The sequence below is a fragment of the Gossypium raimondii genome, chromosome 10 (assembly GCF_025698545.1).
Source record: "Gossypium raimondii isolate GPD5lz chromosome 10, ASM2569854v1, whole genome shotgun sequence".
Taxonomy (NCBI): domain Eukaryota; kingdom Viridiplantae; phylum Streptophyta; class Magnoliopsida; order Malvales; family Malvaceae; genus Gossypium; species Gossypium raimondii.
This window is the reverse complement of record NC_068574.1, coordinates 4,587,541-4,608,112: the sequence shown is the minus strand read 5'-3', so window position 1 is coordinate 4,608,112 and position 20,572 is coordinate 4,587,541. Positions and strand designations below refer to the sequence as shown.

Genomic DNA, 20,572 nt, shown 5'->3' with positions numbered 1-20,572 from the left:
TATCCCTTTGGATTTCATTTTTTTTTTAAAACAAACAAATTGTCAACAATGTTCAAGCAAATACATGTCCGGCCAGGGCCTAGCTGAAGAAGTAGAGGTTCACAATAAATTCTTTGACCATTGAAAGCGTCTTTTCTTATTTGGCTTCACATGCATGCTTCTAACTGTCCCATCTGTTCAACATACAAAATATACATGCATATATATTATCATGTTATATTTTCATTGTCTTGTTCAAAATTAAGCTGAAAACTATGTCTAGGGCGCAGGGCAACTGTTACAAAGGTTCTGTTATTTTCCACTAAGGAAACCTCTCGTAGGCTCGCAAAGAGAGAATGCAAAGGCAGCTGCAACTTTTAAATCTAACTGCCAACTCATATAAACGCTGCTCGGTATATTATAATTATACATATAAATATTGTGAAAACCCGAACTGAAAATGGTAGAATATGAGAACCTGGTTCATCATCCATAGCTCTGTATGCCATCAACATATTTTCTATTTACAAAAATCTATCAACAACATAAGTATTTTTTATCTCGGAAAACAGTATAGTGAATTAAAATAGGTGAACCAAAAGGGATATAGTACAAATTGCTACTGAGATAAAAAGTAATTCCTTTTTTTCTGTTTATTCACATTGTCAAAATACCTCTGGTTCTAACACAGTTCAACTTTTGATATACTTCATAAGGCAAAGAGCAAATGAAATGGATAAAAAGAATGCCTGTGGACTACCAAAACCAAAGTGACTTCTAAGCCAATAGGTGATTTCTTGCTCGATGCAATATATAATCAAATCTCAACCAACTATAGGAAATTTACTTACCAGATCAGGAGGAAGGACTCAAGACTCTATGAATTGAAAATTTACAAGTCCCATTTTTTATGTGATACCATTCAGTATATCATGCCTGCCCCGAGCATTTGTCTCGTATGATATTCCTTTACACCTTACTGTTTTAAGATGATTCCGAGCATTGACCTAGACCTTCCTAGGAAGAAATTCATCTAGGCTTGGAATCACTACCTTTGCTTCGAAATGTTGAGAGTGAAAAGAATGAACGGGGTGCTGCAAAATTATGCAAGATGTTAGTGGAGGATTAGTCCAATGGTACTGAAGTTCTAAAATATGGCTCAAGAAAAGAAATTTTGAGATAATTATTACTAGCAATGACTTCATTTCATGCTTAATGAATAAGGTAGGACCTTCAATGGTTGCATAACATTCAACCAAAAGACTGGGATTTCATAATTGCAATTTTCATGTAGTATACTCTCTTGGTTCAAGAGGCAGTATATTGCTTTCGACAGGACATTCTTGGGCATCAAATGGAACCAGACTTGGTATGAAAGGGGATTGGTTCAAACCAATAATCTATGAGACAACAGCATTTGTTCAATAGAATGTCTTCATAATTTATTATGAAGAACAAGAAGCATCAGATGAGTACATTAACATGAACAAGGAGTCACCTTTTATGGAGCTTCCTGACACATGATCTTCCCTTAATTTGAAGTTTGCGGGTGGTGCTGGAATAGAAGTGCGTAAGGCTTGAACTGCAAGGGCCCATTGATGGCTCTAGTTTAAAATTGGGTTCATATATACAACAAAGAAATGGAGAAGTTGCAACAAAGAAAAGAAACACTTATCATAAAGTTGAATGAGCAAGCCAATAATAAATTTTATTTGTTTGCATGTGTATCATTAAATTTGAAGACCAAACACTGGGGTTTGTTTCCTTGAGGTAAACTCACTTCTGAACAACCCTTTCCCATTCATGTCCTGATGACCTGCTCCATATAAACAACTGCAACCTCCTTGGCCAACCAAAAGGCACTAAGATTTCTTATTCTAACAACAGCAAGATAAGACGTACAAGAGTCTCTCAATAAACAAATGGTTTATTTTTCCTTAATCAATTACCGGAGGATGGACCCCATCAAAACAAAGTAATCAAATGTTTTGATACAGACTCGATTTCAAAACAGTAACTTCTATAATACACTCTAATAAGCTAAACCAGTTCAACGTGTTTGTTCACAAAAACAATGCTTTTCCACAGTTAAAGAGAGTCCTATAGCTTTACAATAAATGGAAGATATTCTAAGTAAACCGTCCATAGCAATTATTTTATTAAAACAATATCGAACAGTGCATGCAATCAATAAAACTTCAAACTAACAAACAGATACGAAGAAAAACAGAATAATCAATGAATGTTCTAAGAAAAATGTAATTGACATACAAGAGGAAAAAAGGAGTTACCCTGATCATTGAACAACTCACTATCATTGAAACCATCATCAGAAGGGTGGCCTTGCGAAAATCCCATTCTTGACTTCCTCAAGTCTTCTGATGATCGATTGGCAGGATCTCTGCCATCCTCTATGTCATCATCTCCTTCAGAAGTCGTAGCTGAGATCCAGTCCACCAAACTGTCGGTCCCACGGCTTTTCCGTCCAAACTTCAATAACCTTTTGATCCCTTTTGTCACATCCTTGCGTGACTGATTTTGGGTTACATGAGCTACATGAAAAGGTTTCTGAGCACTTCCCCATTTCTTCCTCATTCGAGCTTCATCCACTTCTGTTTGGGCAAGTGAGTGAGAATTCCAAGATGTAGGGCTCCCAATGGGGGAATCCATAGAAGCGTCAATATCTGAAGTCTCATGGGGATAAGAAAATGGATGATGCATGCATGAATTCCATGATGCAGGGCTTTCTCCTGGTGAATCCTGCAGGGATACTGCAGGATGGAATGTAGAGGGTACTGCAGCAGGCAGTTCAGCAACTGATGTAAGGTCAACCTGAGAAAGAGACATCAAGGAATCACCATTCTCTGATTCAGAATTATCCAACTTGTCAAATTCCTGGCTCAGTCTTGCCGTTCCGTTTTCGATGTCAACAGAATCATCAACTTCTCCAATTTCAAGCATATCCTCTTCATCTCCTTTTGCCATATCCATGGAATCATCTGCTTCAAATGCTAGCTCATCATCAGAGTCTTCATCGTTTGGAGTCTCAGAAGTCTCTGATGCTTTGAACTTTGCAAAATTTACTCCAGCACCAGGAACTATGCCATTACCTTTCCTGATAAAAGGCTTTGCTTCTGCATTCTTCAAAATTTTGTCATTCAAGCTCTGTCCCATCTGCTCTTTATCAAATTTCAAAGATGCCAAAACAATGCTGTCAGAGGGCATGGCAGACAAATCCGAAAATTCCACAGGACCAGCAGAGCTTTTTCTAAGGGACCGAGATTGTCTAGGTTGGTCATCCTTGCCGAGTGCAATCTCTTCGTTGGTACTCTTGCTCCGAGCATAGTTTCTCACTTGGGGGGAGCTAGTTGTCTTGCTAGCTCCAGAAGAGGGCTTTGTATTTTCTTTTCTGAGATCAGAGAAGTTGGGAACTGATTGTGTGAGAGGATTTTCAGATTGCACTCTTCGCCTTCCAGAACTGGGGATAGAAACTTTGGCCCCTGAGCGGGGAACTGCAGCTGCTGTGGTACGAGGAGTGGATAAAGATACATTTTTATTTGGAAAATGCTTCTTAGTGTTGGAGCTCCTAGAAGAACCATCGACTAGAGATGTGTCATTATATGATCTATCATGTTTGTAGTACTTCTGATCTGAAAACTCAGAAAGATCATCTTCACTCTGAATTAAACTTATTGGATGCTGCCAAATGCATAATCTTATCAAAATTAGTAACAAACAATTCCATCACAAGTTTTGAAATTCCCGAAACTTAAAAAAATATATAAAAAAAGAGGAGGTTCAATTCTACCAGTTATGAATTTTGGCATTTATTTCCTGAAAACCTAAATGCTATAGGAGATACCTGCCCCCTCTGTGACCGAAAATTGAATGACCTCACTTTCTCTGCTCGTCGACGAGCATTGGACAAAGAATCCTGTCTCTCAGCAGAACCAGAAAATTTGGCCTTCATCTCAGCTCTACTTCGCTCAAGGATATCCTGCATAGCTTTCAATTTGGCTTCCTTCTCAGCCCGTTTAGAACCCCATTCTTCCATCAGCTTTGCATCTCTCTTTTGCATGTACTTCTCATAAAATTTTCCTCTAGAATCATCGGAAAAGCTGTTACCAGAGAAACTCCGCCTCAAACTACCAGAAAAATCTTGGTTATCTACCATCTTTGTCGAAGGAGTACAAAAGACAGCCATATTACTCAAACTCCCCATTGGTTCAGAAATCAAGTTTTTGTCAGGCATATGTACGGGAGATACATCTACTGCTGCTGGTTTTTTGCATGCTGGGCTTGGTTCTGGTTCAATCTGGACATCAGCAGGCTTGCTTCTCCTAGCAGAACTGAAATGATCAGGGGGAACCCGAAGTTTGTGCTCTGCAAAAAGTTTTTCAAGTTCATTTAACTCATCATTCAGCTCCTGGTTTCCCCTTGACTGCCTTATCCTCTGAGTTTGATCTACTGGCACCGTTGGGGCACTTAAACTCTCTTCACCCTGAGGAACCATTTTTCCAAGAACAGGCTTGTTATTTGCATAAACAGAATCACCTTCACCCCTCCTACCCTGTGACTTGTTGCTCCATTCAGAACCAACTAGAACCTGTTTCTTGAACTTCATTTCATGGACTCCAGAATCTTCAACTTTACTTATTTGCTTCTCAGATGATGCTAAGTCTTTCTTTCTCACTTCCTCAACTTCCCCAGTAAAAGATCTCCAGTGCTGCTGAGGAGCGAACTGCTCGCCTTCACTACCTTTATACTGAGCCTCCTTAGTTTTTAGTCCAATACCACCTTGAAACTGCCCTGATAATGTTCGGGAGTGGCCTTTAGTCCTAAATTGCAATTGTGACACTGATTGGTCTTTCCCTTGAAGCTCCACTCTTTTCTTTAATTCACCTTCAGGTGTGGCATCCCCCACTGCATCTACAAAAACTCCATCCTGGAACCGATAAGCGGGTTGGTTTTTAACCCCCACAATCGCAGTCCTATCAGGAACTACTTGAGACTGCACATCTGAAACTCCCCTCTCTCTGGTTAAAGAACCCTTAACCTTTTCCTGAGAAACCACTTGATCACCCAACTCAGCCTGTTCTGACTTACTTGTAAAAGACTGATAATACCTGTTCTGTGATCCCGATTGATCCTTCAAATTCATTCGCCCCTTCGACACCAGATCCTCTTCTTTCCCCAAAAGATTATTAGCTATCTGTGCTTGCACTCCATCCTGATCTTTCAACCCAGAATCAGCAGCTCTACCAGAAACACTCTTAGGTTCAACTTTAACTGAACTTACCTTGTCACTCAAACCCTTCTCATCTTTTCGCTCCTTATCCTCGGACAAACCTTGAAACATGTAGTTTTTACCTTGGGACACAGAAGATGAGGATGGAGTACACAAAGGGCTATCCGTATTATCCTTCTTGTCATTACCCAAGTCAATGCTCATGTCACTTGCACCGCTCCATCTTCTTAAGACAGCCTTTTCAGCAACTGCTGCTGCAGCTGATACATCAGATGGAAGTCTTTTCAGTTCAACAGATTTTCCAACAGCAGTTGGTTTGCCTCCAGAACTTGAGCTTTCCTTCTGTTTGTTCTCAAAGAGATTGATTCTATCCTGCACACTAAGCCTCCTGGCAGGTTGACTGATTTGGCTAGGCGATGACTCAAACCTCCCCTCCTCTTTCTTCTCTTCTTCCCTCTTTTCACTTTCAGAATGTTGTTGTGTAGCACTCGAGAGCTTTGGTTGTTGAGATGTGGCTGACTTTGATTGGCCTATATGATGCTGGGTCTGCATAGTGTTTGATTGTTGTTGTTCTTGGTGTCTATTTTGGGAAGGCTGGTGGGGCCTGCTATTAACATTGGACCCAACTTGGTCTTCATCGGGGTCATCGATTGACATGTCAGATCCCCATGATGCTCTGACCACTTGATCATCAAGACTTGGTTTCCACCGACAAATCAGTTCTGGTCTTCTCTGGCATAGTGACATGAATTTGGTACAAGCCTCACTGCACGTATATTAAAACTTGAATGAGAATAAACATTACCAACATTATCTTGATATAGAAGAAAAATATGACAGAAAAGTAAAAGAGTACAAAATGTCAGAACTTAGAAACTCTAAATTACTCAGACTCTGTGTCCGACATATATCCTAACATGGTATAGGGATATGACCTTTTTTATATCCTCCAAATGGGTAGAACAGATTAACATAGCTGAAACTACCATACGAGTAAGTTAATCCACACATTAAGTGGACTTCTTTTTTCTTTCTTTCTTTCCTTTTGATTTAGAGTTAAATTATCAGGTCAGACTCCAATATTGAGAGAATTAGGCCAAATCTCACCAACAATACCCCACTTTTTCTTTTAAAACAAGGACAATATGACGAACTTAACAGAAAAATATCAGGTAGCATGTGACTAAATTCGGATGAGATAATTCCTCATGTCTACTTAGTGCTACCAGCTGACAATTTCAACAATTTCCATCTTTTAACTCGTTTGTAACAAAATAATCCACTTTTCAGGGGAGTCCAATGCTCCCAAACCCAAATAATTAAAAGAAATGATGTTGGCGAGGTTTCTAACTCTCAAGGGCTGCATCATTGGGATCTGCTGGTAATAAACACGAATCTAGTTTGGACCTTCAATGCCCAACAAATGGAAGACAATCATTGTTTAAGTTGACATATACATGGGATAAAAGGTTACTTAGATCGGTTGATTAAAGTTTTATAGAAAAAAAAAAAAGCCAAAAGGGATGTCAATTTAGTACATCTAGATACATTGAAGGTTGCATGCAACTAAGCACATGGTAGGATTTCATTTTCAAAACAGATTAGCAGTTAGATCAGTTTTAACTAGGTACCATTTCAAGCAATTTCTGGCCCTTTAGCCTTCTAATAATCATTATAACTCAAAACAACCCCACAACAAGGACAGTAAAACCATGTTATCCTGAAACATATTGGTTTGACATCGCACCCTTTCTGAAGGAATATAAATCATTTTACAGAGCACAATGTTGATTCTAACTCTTCTATCAATCGTGACACAGGTAATCAATAGCTATTTGAAAACCTGACCAAAAGGGAAACTATTGAACACATCAAACTGATATGGTTATGTCTCTTTTGGACTCTACATAATCCAAACACTTGAAGATTGAATCTAACCATGTCAGACATGGCTATCACCAGCACCTGTCACACATATCAACTACGGTGGCGTAGAAATGGTTTAAGAGAAGGAAAACGTGAACAAACATTCAATTCTGCATTGAGTTGCTCATTTTCCCTCCTTTTCAAGTTATCGGAGAAAGGGATCATGCATTGTGAAATTTCTACACTTACCTGGAAAACAGGTGAATATCATCAAATTGGTAGGGAAGGAAGAGAAGACGAGGGAAATTATTTGATCTAACGTTTAGATGTGTCCACCACCTTTCTTATATTTCGGGCTATCCACTAGATAAGACAATTTTCAATCCATTTTTCCTTCTTACTAAACAAAATCCTAAAGATAAAACAGTGCCACTCAAAGTCCGAGAGAAAACATAAAGAAACATTGTCCAAGCTCACTGTTTTTAGTTAGACACATTACAAAAAACTGCAGAGTGACCTAACCAAGATCTACTGAACTATAGGCCCCCATGCTACATGAAGAATAGTCCGAGCTGACAGACAGACAGACAGACAGCATCAGAATGAATAGGATTTCTAGAGTTCTTACTTCAAGCGATGAGCACCAAACCAATCTGCAAATTGTTGGAGTTCAGAGACAGTGTCAGAGTTAAAACCAGCAGAAGATGCACGTGCAAAAGCTGTTGCCAAGTCCTGCTGAACTGCAATAAGACGTACATCAATAGCTCTTAAAAGCTCCTTCCTGTTAAATAGGAAATACAGCAAATCAAATTAGAAAGCATAGGTGGTGAAGCAAATGGAAGATCCAATTGTAGAAACAAAAGCTGCGTTAGCCCGAAAATTTTCATTCAGAGCAATTTCTGTCTATATGATTAACAAATGCAATAACTCCAGCATATTTATTAACTGTCCACTTTCTGCATAGCTAAAATAATATTTCCAAACCACAGCTAAAATAATATCTCGAGTGAAACTTAAGCATTTCAATAGTTTCTGTGCAATGCTATATAAACTCTACTTGAACAACTCCAAACATCCTAAGGCTAGAAAAGGAAGGCTACCCTTACTTTCTTGAACATGTCATCATGCATTGATTGTCAGTGGGCCCATATATGATCATTATTAACTTGTTGACCGTCCCTTCCATGCCTAAAGCATGCAAATTTCTAGCATGTATAAAGTTTCGAAAGAAATCAACTTAACATTTGCAAACATGTAAGTAGAACAGTATCTGAATGTCACAATCATCCACAAAAACAAGTTCCAATTAATGATAAATTCAACCAAACAAATTATGCCATCAAAGATGTAAAAGCTAGAAAAAGAAAACGAGTTACTTTGTCGCATCAGCAGCTGCTGTCATTCCTGCAGCATCCCCACCTATCACAAATTATCCATACACTGTCAGTTTATTGCTTACAATCAGGACAAGATCATAAACTTGAGATTTTACCTAAATGCCATCCAGCTCAACAACAAAAGAATGATGATTAATAGTTGTTTCAGAAATGCAAAGTCTACTTCAATTACATTTTAAAGGCCAGACTTCAATATACAAATCTAAGAGTAAACATAAGATCAAGTGTCTGATTAATGGAAGAAGTATAAACATCTGTAATAAATTTAAATCAAGGCAAACAGAAAAGTATCATCTCAAACCAAGTTTGAAGGCAACCCGAATGCTGAGTGATGGACCAAAATAACTTGCAAAGGTAACAAAGATGGCAGAGTACCAACCCAAGAAGGCAAGAACCAGCAACATTAGACGGCTCTTAAATTACCAAAAAAAAAAAAAAACCAAAAACTTCCATCAATCAAATTCTTCCAAGCAATATGTGTGTATGGGGAGGAATCCAACTAAAGTAGTTTTACACACTTTCATAACTTTTTGTACAATTAATATTTTTAATAATCCAGCCATCATATCTCATGTTCCATTCACGTGGATCGTGCATGTCAAGTTTGGAGTAAATTAAAATTTTCTAATTATTTGTCTTATGTAAAAACTTTCAATTGTTAAATATATACAAGTATAGATAGTATTTTAGATCAACATGATAAAAATATCAGATCAAGTCAAAATTTACATGCATGACAAGTAAAATTACATTGATAAATTCAACAGTTAGATTGTATAAAAGTTATGAAAGTACGTAAAACTAATTTAGTTATACACTAGTGTAAGGGGATCCTCATCATGTAAGAAAATCTACCTTGACAAAACATATGGGAGGAACAAGATAAGAATACATGGCAATAAAATATAGGATTTACAAGAAGTGGTATAATACCACTTTACAAGCCCTCATCGTGTGTACGTAACAGAGCATAATAAATCTTAGTCCTAATACCATGTTACAAGAAAATAAGTTCTTCTATTTCAATTATGAATGTAGAAGGAAAAGAGTAAGAGAATAAAAGATCAGAATAACACAAAAAATACATAGTTCAGCATGGTGTGCTACATCTATGGAAAAATACCCAAAGGACTACATTGTTGATATTCTCAATTGCATACAAGTTTATACAAAAGTGTCATATATATGCATATATATAGAAGGTTATCCCAAAATTAGGACAGAATCAAACAAGAATATCGCATCATAATCCTTAATATATCGCATCACAATCGTAGTTAAATTTATTAGGATAACAATGTAGCATAGTCAAGGTGTTTAAGTTCAAGACACCTAGGGCAGAAGGCCAAACCTCTATAAATTGCTCGTGTTTAACCTTCTTTACCTACTCTCTTAACTGCTTCATTTTCTTAATTTCTAAATTTATATAAATGTGTCTTTAATTTTGCATTAATTTTTTAAAAATTGATTCACCTCCTGATTGCACCACCAAATTGGGATAACAATAACAAGCATAATTAATTAAGCAAACACAAATCCTAAAACTAGTAATAGTCAAACGGTATTCCACAAAATAAAAGGAAACTTCACCACCACCTTAAGGCTCACAATAAAACAAAAATTATTGAAGTTGTGTGCTTATGGAATCAAAAACTGAATTGTAACAAACAAGGGCTCAAAATACCAACGAACTCTTGGTACTACATGGAAAACAGAAAAGTACAGCGAAATCATTAAATATAGCTGTCCATGATAGAAGAAAAAAAACAAACCTGATGCACCAGAAGGCTGATCTCCTGCCCCCTGAAAGTTAAGCAAAAGGATTCCATGATTCAATATAACTGTAAACTAAAATAGCAACAAATAAAGCAACACTTCTGCTAAACATTAGAGATGAAGACCATTACTACCTGAGAATATATCCTTCGAGCCGCTTCCAACTGAGACATCTCTGCATCGAATGTGTTCACCAACTCTAAAACCTCTGGTGTACTAACAAACCGGACAAACCTAGAAACAAGTTGCAATGATATCAAAATATGAAACCGAAAGTCTTTGCAAGAAATAATAAGGAAATCCACAATTGTTCAATATGTCAAACCTCTCAACGGTTCCTTTTGTGAACCAAGTCTTGGCATCTTTACGTTTTTCTACTTCAAGCTTAATTGATTGAAGTGACAGTGCAACCTGTTCTTCTGCCACCTTTAAATGAGTAACAAATGGCTTTACCAACCCAGAAGCAAGCTTCTCCATGTTTCCGTTGCTCGAAACAAACAATTCACATCTGCCAATAGCAAATAACGGTAATGAGTATAATTGAAAGAAAATGCAGAACATACAAAGTTGTAGAATTATATCTCACCGTGAGCGCTTTGGTGACAACTGGAAGACCGCATAATCAATAGGCATGTCAGACTTCATCTTCCCTCTATAATATTTACAAATTTCCCTAGGTTAACCCTTCACATAAGCAAAGTAGACTTCTTAGCAGAGCTAGAAGCTGCTGCTGGTGAGTGTTGTCAAAATCAATACTTCAATAATAAGACTTCAAAGCAACAAAGAAGATTCTGTAATAAGAAACATAGAAAAAAAAAAAACAGTGAACTAAAGTGTTCCAAACAAGAACTTATTATGTAGCAATTTCACTTACAAAGGCAATTTTAACTTAACCCAACATGTGCAAATCAAACAAGGAAATCAATACCTTAATAATTCACATTTCAAATAAAAGATGGAATCATAATAATAATAAATTGGAATAAAGATAATTATAAACCCAAAAAAAGGAATTAAGGGAAAAAAGCTACCAATTTTAGACCCTAACACTTACCAAAAATGAACAATGGATCTCAATCTAGAAACTCAGATGAAAAACAAAAAATTCACAGAGTAAACAATAAACTCTTGGCACAAAAATAGAAATCCATTATTCATTGATGTAAATCAGATGCATCCCAGATCCGATTCCACCCAAAAGGCCCAACTTCAAGTACTAAAATAAACCATTTATACAGAACTCAAGAACATGCAGGCACAAGGAAAACAGAATAATAATAAATAAATAAAAGTAACTTAACAAAATATGAAATGAAAATAAACTGCATGCTAAAAATCCCCAAGAAATAAATGAACTTATTTGAAGTAAAAAATGAGAGTGTCAGATCGTTTGAGAACCAAGGAGTTACCGTATATAAAAAGGAAAGAAAAAAATGTGAGATCTTGGAGTGGGGAATCGGGTCCTGATAATCAACTCTCAAATGGGTACCTGCATTTGGGTTGCTTTACATTCATTTGAGTAAGTTAAAGAGTTCAACTTTATGGGTTCCTTTTTTTTTTTCTTTGAGGGGGATTTATTTCTTTAAGTTTGAAGATAACCCTAAGAATGACAATATGGTTTTTGCACTCAAATGGCAAATCTTTTCTTTCTTTTTCTGAGGATGATGACTTTGCTTTCTCTCTCTAGGCAACTCTCTGTCCAATAAGATACAGTAGAGTGAGAAAGAGACTTTTTTTTTTTTTTTGAGTGAAAGAAAATAGAACAGAAGAGAAGAGAGAGATTATGTTTTTCTTAGGACAAGTTTCTTTGGTTGTTTGGTTTTCCTTGCTTTTGTGCTTTTTCAATTTTTCAAACATGGATGGACTCTTCACTACTAATGTTTATTTACAGAAAAGGGCTTCATCTTTTTGTTTTTTTATTTCAAGTTACCATATTGTCCTTTACATTTAGCTTTTTCAATATTTAAATTTTCATGAACAATTTTTATTTCTTAACTAATTATGTGTTAGATTAGGATAATTGTGAGCAAAGTTTCAAATGCAATTTTTCTTAATTTTATATATTTAAATACATAAAGATAAAATAAAGCTACATTATGAGTTTATCTAAGAATAATTTAAATTTATTAGAATATATCTAAAATATACAAATTTTCAAAACTTTCTTAATGGTTTGAATAAAAATAACCTAACTACTTCATATAGATTTTATACCTATGCAATTTATCATAATGTTTCATTTAAAATTACCCATTTAAAGTTTTTTAATTAAAAATTGACAAATGGTAGAAGATGATTACAACAAGATATCTAATGAGAGGGAAAATTGTACATCCAATTAAGAAGGCAGTTACCTTGCCTAATGCATCTAGCCAATTTATTGGCTTCTCTAAAAACGTGTGATAATTGCTCTTGTCGAATAATAGCACTAAGCCTTCTTATGTCATCGACTATGACTGAGAAATGGTAAGGGATAGGAGAGGATGAGAAAGTGGAAGAGATGAAGTTAATAATGTCTTTACAATCCGTCTCTACAATCACTTTGTCCCATCTTTTACGAATGGCCAAAAGGCAAGACTCCTAGACTACCCAGGCATCTATTGTCTCACAAAAACCAACCGTTCTCAAATAGCTACACCCATCGATAACCCTTCCTAAATGGTTTTGACAAAAAACTGCCATACCAACCCAAGTTGCATCATTCCTCATTGATGCATCACAATTTAATTTCAAGAAATCGATACATAGTTGTAATCAAGCAAAAGAAACACAAAACATGTTCATAAAGATAATGTTGTTATATAATACCTCCGAAAAACTAGTATAAGAGCATCAAACATCCAAGTCATGTTTGCGTTGAATCACTATTTAGGCCATTAAAGACAAACTCGCTATGAGCTTTTATATGTCCCAACACAAGTAAACAATAAGACTTTTAGCACTAAACATAGCGAAGTTAGGGAAGTTCACAATTTCATCCCATCAAATCTTGAAACAATCAAATCCCTTTCAACAAGGTGAATTGTTTAGGCTAGAGGTTGCCCAAACTGCTCAAGAATAAGGGCAAACAAGGATACATGCTCCAAAGACTCATACTCATCACAACCTCTTGGACATATATGATCTCTATGATGGGGTCATTTCGCTAAATTTTTCTTTGTTGTCCAACAATTTGTAGCAAGCCTTACAAATGAAAATTTTGACCTTAAAGTTGTTTGCACCTTCTAGTTCGAAGGCTACTCCGAAGATGGATACGATTCAACCAACCTAGAGGACACGAGATTACGGCCTAGTTTGGGAATGCTTCTTAAAAGTAAAAGCACTTTTAAGGAGAAGCTAAAATTTTCAACTTCTCAAAAAAGTGCTTTTGGACCAATTTTTGGCTTGGGGGAAGCACTTTTCCCTCAAAAAGCAGCTTGTTTAGGAATGATTTTGTCCAAAAGTGCTTTTTGTCCCAAAAGTGCTTATTGGAAGCAATACTAAACACACCCTAAGAGAGGAATGATGACTAGGATAAAAGCTTATACCTTGATCGCACATCATAGACTCAATTAGTTGAAAAATGTCATACAAGTTTATCTTAAGAATTTAAGGAGCCAATAGGAATTTTCTAAACAACTTGCCTTTCTTTAGGTGAGAAAATCAAGTGAATGAGCTTTGTATCCTAAACCCATGCAAGCGACCTAATCATATCTTGAACAAGTAGAGGGTCGTTATTTGTTGAAGGTAGAGGAAAGTTAACACTAAATGAATGAAGGTTTGAAATTCATTTACCATGCCATATCAACGTGCTTTCATTATTACCAATGTTCTAACAAAATCCCTTTTGAAGTAAACTAAACCCTTCATAAATTTTATTCCACGTTCGATAATAATAGAAAAAGACAAGAAACAAATTCCTTTGAGAAGGCAAGCCCATAAAGAATCGGTGTTTTGGATCATTTTCTAAACTTGTTTAGCAAATTAAAGTTTTTAGTCCCTAAATCGAGGTCCCCTGGTTTTTTAGGAATATCAAAACTAGTCCATTTCATCCAATGAGTATGTGAGCCTTCCAAAGGTCCCTCCGACCAAATTTTATTGAGGAGCTTGTTAAGCTCGTTGGAAAACATTTTTTGAATTTTAAAATATTGTGTAAACACAAGTTTTGAAACCAAAATTAACCTTGAACATTTGAAGACAATTTTTATTTATAAATTTGAAAATAAATTACAATATTTGAATTTTTTATTATAAATAATCCATTAATTCTTCTCTTTAATAGAGCTTCAATTTAATGATTGTCTAGACTTAATATTGGATGGATGTAGGTTGCTTCAAGTATCATAGTGACTTGCTCTTGAAAGGATGTGGATTGTTTCTTCAAGTGTTGTAGTGACTTGTTCTTAAAATGGGTTTAAACCTCATTTATTCAACTAAATAATATTGGAAGGTGGCATTCTTCAGAATTTATACAGTGCTATTTAGGATTTCTTCAAGTTTTTCAATTTCTTCATAAAATTTTTGAGATTTTGGAAAGAGCTTCAAGTTTACAAAATCTTTCCTTCAAAGAACTTGTGTCAGTCCTTTAAAAAAAGAGTTTTATGGAATATAAACTCTTCATTTGGAGTGATCCACATAAATTAAACTCTTTTATTTATTTTTATCAATTTAATTAATTAAAGATTTAATATTATTACTTAATTAATTTAATTTAATAGCGATAATTTGTTATTTACCTCTTAATTAATTAAAGAAAATAATTATGGCATAATATGTGATGTCATTAGTTTTACTCATTGTAATTTCAGCTTGACACATAGCACGTTGTAATTGGTCCAAAAATTTAAAGAGTGAAAGGAGTTAGTTGATGACCAATTTCAAGTCTTCAAACTTTTTGAGTTGTGTGATCTTCATTTCCATGTTCATTTCCAATCCAATAACGAGTGCTTAATATAATACCATATTGTTGGAGTAATTTTGAGCAAGACTGGATACATAAGACAATATTTCCCCTTCTGAAGTGAAAGACAATTTTGTCCCCGTTTCATCATGACAACCAAGCTCATCAAAGAATAATTTCCATGGTCTTGGAATTTTAATGAAAAGAACATCTTCATCGAAAAGATCTATAGAAAACATCCAATCATCTGAGAATGTATGGTGTGTAAGAAAATCAATAAGTACTTGTCTTTTAACTACCTTTTGAGGAACATATGTTATGTTGAATTCCTGCAATAAAAGAGCTCATTTGGCCAATCTTCCACTGAGCACAAATATGAGATGCTTGAGAGGATTCACTTGCAAAATGAAACGGGCAAAGTGTGCCTACAAGTAATGCTTTGGTTTGTTAACTGCAAACATCAATGCCTAGCAAGTCTTCTTAGTTGGAGTATAATTTAGTTCAGCTCCATTCAAAGTTCTAATAAGACAATAGAGATTAGTTTCCTTTTCCTTCATCATTTTCCTCTGCCAACATTGCTCTTAATGAACGTTATTAAGAAACAATATAGATAATCAAAGGTTGACTAGGTGTAGGTGCCTTTCAAATATATGAACTTAGAAGATAAGCTTTAATAACTTTGAAAGCATTGCTACAAGATTCATTATAGACAAAAGGAACATTTTTCTTCATTAGACAACTAAATATCTGACATTGAATCGTCAAGCTTGATATGAAATGCCAAATGTATGCCTAATCCTCTCTGCAACTTTTAAGTTCATGAAGGTTGTTGCTTGAATCTCATTGACCAATTTATTTTAATCATATGGTGTCTTACAATGAACCCCAATAACTTGCTTAAAGATACAACAAATGTAACATCCTAAAATAGGGCCTAGGAGTTTGAGGCCTGGCGAGTTGGTGTTCACTAGAAGTGTAACACCCTCAACCCGTATCCTTCGTCGAAACCGGGTTACTGAGCATTACCGAAGTTTACAGATCAAAAAGAAAAAATTTTTAACATTTCATATAACATAACATTCATGTCAGAAACCAATCAAACTCATACATATTGTCCCTTATTCGAGCCTTCGATGCCCAAAATATGCGTTAGAAACAAATCAGAACTAAATCGGAAACTCAGAAAATTTTTCAAAAACATTTAAAAATTTTCAGCACTGTAGGGGTCACACGGCCATGTGGCTAGGCCATGTGATTCACACGGTCAATAAACACGCCCGTGTCTCAGGTCGTGTAGGCATTTGAATTAGGAACACACAACCGTGTCCTAGCCCATGTCCGTGCCCGTGTAACTCTCTTATTTGGTCACACGGCCAAGTTACTGTGAATATACTGACTTACACTCTTTAAAAGATACAGGGGACACACAGCCGTGTCACCTAGCCATGTGTCACACACGGCTGAGACACATGCCCGTGTGGATAGAAATAGGCCAATTTACAAGCCATATTTCTCACCAAATTATCAACAAGCCATAATTAGGTATCTAAAATAAGCCAAAATAAGTGGCTAATCTCAAAAAATTGCATATAGGCCAACATTAAACAAAATATTTATACATGCCATTATAACCAAAATCAAAACATCCGAAAGTACCGATAGAACCGATGGATAGTATGATATAGCTCCGACAAGCTTCCAACCCGATCGAGCTTTCGATAATCTGAAAGTAAAGGAAAACAACTACGTAAGCAATGAATGCTTAGTAAGCTCGTATAAACTTTAATCATATCAATTCATTTCAAATATGAAATTTATACATATCATCCCTAGCATAGTAGGATTTTAAATAACTTTAAACCTTACAACTCTTTCATGATCACAAGCACATTTTCATTTGAACACTTACCATTTCAATACAACTTATAATGAAACATATTATCATTCAACCAACAGTTTGGCATTTGCCTAAGCATCAAACAACAACACTTGTTAGCATACTTGAACATATTTCATATAAATTTAACATTGATAATCTTATTATCTCAACATGTCACACTTAAGCTTATTACTCGTCTCAATTTACATAATTTCCATGTATCAACATATCAAATATATTTATATATGTTCATGTCATGATACATATCATTCTCTTACAGTTTCTTCATATATATATCATCCATTTCAATATATCATTATATATCAATATATCAGGTACCATCATTTCCATGTATTTCATGTATATACTTGTATTAGTTTGTATCAAACTCATATCGTCTTGTAACAAAACATTGCCCGTTGAACCATTTAGAATATCGTTGGATAACTTTCAAATTCATTAAATAAATCACTTTACCAAGACTTTCCCAAATCGAAGAACGACTAACGGATAAGAGTACATCATTAACAGAAGTTCATAAGAGCTGAACAAAAGCTCGCGAGAGTTGAACAGAAGCTCGTGAGAGCTAATCCACCTAAATCACTCCAAACAGAAAGTAAAACATAAAAGTTTGCAACAAATGCTGAAACCTGGTTTACTTGGGTAATATGCCAATGTCTCCCTCCAATACCACCATACACCAATTTACGAATGTACTCAAATCTTGCGTTCAATCCAAACTGAGTATTAAATTCGATAATATTTTTCCAACAATAATTCACTTCCAACAATAGAACATATATATATAATACCAATCACCAATTAAAATTCACTTTAATTAAAATTATACAGAATACAATACATACGAACTTACTTGGTTAAATTGTAGAAATACCAAGATTCAGGGGTATTTTGGTAATTTTCCATTTTTCTTGATTTTTCACCGATATTGATCTAAATTAATAATTTCACCAATTTATTAATTTAGACAATAAAACAATTTATTTCATGTAATTTGGTCATTTTGACATTTTACAAAATTGTCTTTAAAGTTTTACTTTTATTCAATTTAGTCCCCGAGCCCAAATCATGCAAATTAACCATTTTTAATGCAAACCCTTGCTATTCAAATATTCATGGAATTTAATACAGCCCATTTTTCAATAATTTCACAATAAACCATTGTATTTTTACTATTTCAACAATTTAGTCCTCGATCGGAAATTCATCAAAAGTCACTTAATAAAATACTTTTAAATAACAATTAATATCTCAAATTAATCATTTAATAACTAAAATCATATAGATTCATCAATGGAAACTTCCAAATTTTTTAATAAAATCAAAAACTAAGATAAGGTTTAGTTGGACCTAATTGTAACAATCTCAAAAACATAAAAATTACAAGAAATAGGTAAAAAACCTTTTTAAAACCATATTTGACTCTTAAATATTAAATAATAATATTTATAAACTTACTTGCAGGATTTGGTGGCCTCAAACCACTATTTTCAACACCACTAAAAATCAGGCTGTTACAAGAAGGGGTTCGTCAGCAGGTCTGGCGAGCTAGGGTTGCCAGTAGATTTAGCGAATGATCGCCAGTGGGCTTGACAAAGTAGGGATTGCCAGTGGGCATGGCAAGCTGGTGTTCGCCAATAGGCTTGGTAAGTTGGGGTTTGTCAGAAGGCCTAGCAAACTGGGGTTGCCAGTAGATTTAGCAAACTATGATTGCCAGTGAGCTTGATGAAGCAGGGATTGCCAATGGGCCTGGCAGCTGTGATAGTTGTTTTGGGTCGAGATTCAAAAGTAGCAGTAGTCAAAAGGTAATTATACCAAAATTAGAAAGTCAACTTACTTTCCTTTTTACAACACCATCCATGCATGTAACTCTTTCCTACTTCTACTGCAACTATGGTATCCTAAGAACATAAAAACACCTAGTGCCTATAAGTTAAGCTATTTTCATTAAAATTTCCATATTCTGTTAAACAACAAAACTCTTTAAAATCTTTTAATCTATTACTTCTTGTTGTCAAGTTTTTACGAAAACAATAACCCATAACTTGGCTATTAGAACTTAAGGTAAGACTCTGTTTCTTAGAACTCTTAAAAAGGTTTGTAATAAAAGAAACTAAGTTTGCCAAAAGACTAGCATGTACAAACCTAGGTTCGCTTGTGTTCGTGTATGAGTTTTAATGTGCTTTGTCTATTAGTACTTGTGTATATTTGTGAAATTGTGAACCTGACAAAACCATCTTCAAGAAAAGATAAGGGAAAAGCAAAGCTTGTTTAAAAGCTTTCAGCAAATTGGAGAGTGTTCAGGGATTGCCACTTGTATGTGCGAACCATAGATTTAATCAGGAGCTTAGTGTTTTATCCTAAGTTTTGAGAGTAAGTCTTCTCTAAAATTTATTTTGCAATTGTGTTTAAATATGTGTTTTATGAATAGTGATATGCAAGCTATATATTGTGAGTTAATTATAAATAGTGTTTTGCGAGCTCTTCATGACCTGCGAGCTCTATGTTTAAGTAAATGATTTTACACTATAATCTTCTGAAATTGCTGGATATAATGGCATGCCATAGGATTGTGACTCTCACATTTACGTTTTTTGTTTTGGGCGAGAGGCATTGGGGCAGCTCAAAGAGATAAGGGAATGTCAAGCTAAGCTCCATTCAATGGGACATGTTGGTGTGTTTGGAGAGTGCTTAGCTTTATGCTACACTTATGGGACATGTTAAGACTTTTTCAGTCAAAGTAATGAGTTATAAGGAGATCTACTTATCCAACAGGAAAGATCATGAAAAGAATGTGTTTTCCAAAATATTATGTTTTATTATTTTAAGCTAACTGATAGTTAGTAACTATGAACTAGACTTCGCGTAAGTAAGGCGAACCCAGTTCACAATTCAGTAACTTTGCCAAAGCTTTTGCTTAACTTATGTTTTGTGCGTGATATGTGGTTTTTCTTTCCTGTATATTCACGGAGTTTGCAAGAGCTCACACATTCCTTTCTAAACACTATACATAGTTAGATAGCACGATGAGTAGCAATGAAGTGAGTGATCCTAGTAAAGCATAAACACTGGAAAGGTAGAACAAGCGAACTCTGGACATATAGGCAATGTGGGATTCTACTTGTGCTTAGAGATATATTTTTGTTGACTTTGCCGATTGTCCTAGGACATAGTTGTTTTTATGTTTTCTTATGTTTTTCTTTATGTTTTTATTTGCGAACCGATAATACCATATAAACACATCTGAATTTTAAATATATGAATAAAGTCCAAGTTTGATTGATGTTTTCTTAATTTACAAATTTCATACTTAAGTAATAAATTTCTAACTTAGTGTCTGCCATAAGCAATAGCATGGAATATTCAAAACTGACAAACTTATATAGAGTTCACCAAAGTTGTTGTGAAGTGACAGTGTTGTTGAACTATACAAAGTGCAAACCCTAAACGACTGGCAAACTGTTATCCGCAAACCCTCAATAAATTTTGATATGCAGAATAGGAGAAACCCTGCGGATTGAGTTCGC

General features: G+C 35.2%; 1 protein-coding gene across 4 annotated transcripts; it reads right to left on the bottom strand.

Annotated features, from left to right (window-relative positions):
• Nucleotides 1-586: 586 nt before the first annotated feature.
• Nucleotides 587-12,080, bottom strand: LOC105776438 (uncharacterized). 4 transcript variants are annotated; one of them, XM_012599081.2, is made up of 11 exons: nucleotides 11,676-12,079; nucleotides 10,853-11,057; nucleotides 10,592-10,774; nucleotides 10,401-10,500; nucleotides 10,263-10,293; nucleotides 8,470-8,512; nucleotides 7,722-7,874; nucleotides 3,842-5,993; nucleotides 2,271-3,678; nucleotides 1,478-1,561; nucleotides 587-1,073 (listed from the first exon to the last, which is right to left on the bottom strand). In XM_012599081.2, the coding sequence occupies exons 2-11, from the start codon at nucleotides 10,909-10,911 to the stop codon at nucleotides 1,009-1,011; spliced, it is 4,278 nt and encodes a 1,425-aa protein (XP_012454535.1). In that variant the 5' UTR covers nucleotides 10,912-11,057; nucleotides 11,676-12,079; the 3' UTR covers nucleotides 587-1,008. The 4 variants fall into 4 exon arrangements, with proteins under 4 accessions (XP_012454535.1, XP_012454536.1, XP_052478302.1 ...); XM_012599082.2 differs by having other exon boundaries at nucleotides 10,853-10,950; XM_052622342.1 differs by having other exon boundaries at nucleotides 10,853-10,918.
• Between the last annotated feature and the right edge of the window lie 8,492 nt (nucleotides 12,081-20,572).

What these genes read in the sequence shown, in the direction of transcription:
- LOC105776438 (XM_012599081.2), bottom strand. Translation starts at nt 10,911, where the DNA reads ATGAAGTCTGACATGCCTATTGATTATGCGGTCTTCCAGTTGTCACCA. An exon ending in GCAGCTGCTGATGCGACAAA is followed by an intron (nt 7,875 to 8,469) that starts GTAACTCGTTTT and finishes CCTATTTAACAG; the next exon opens with GAAGGAGCTTTTAAGAGCTA. An exon ending in TTCGGTCACAGAGGGGGCAG is followed by an intron (nt 3,679 to 3,841) that starts GTATCTCCTATA and finishes TGCATTTGGCAG; the next exon opens with CATCCAATAAGTTTAATTCA.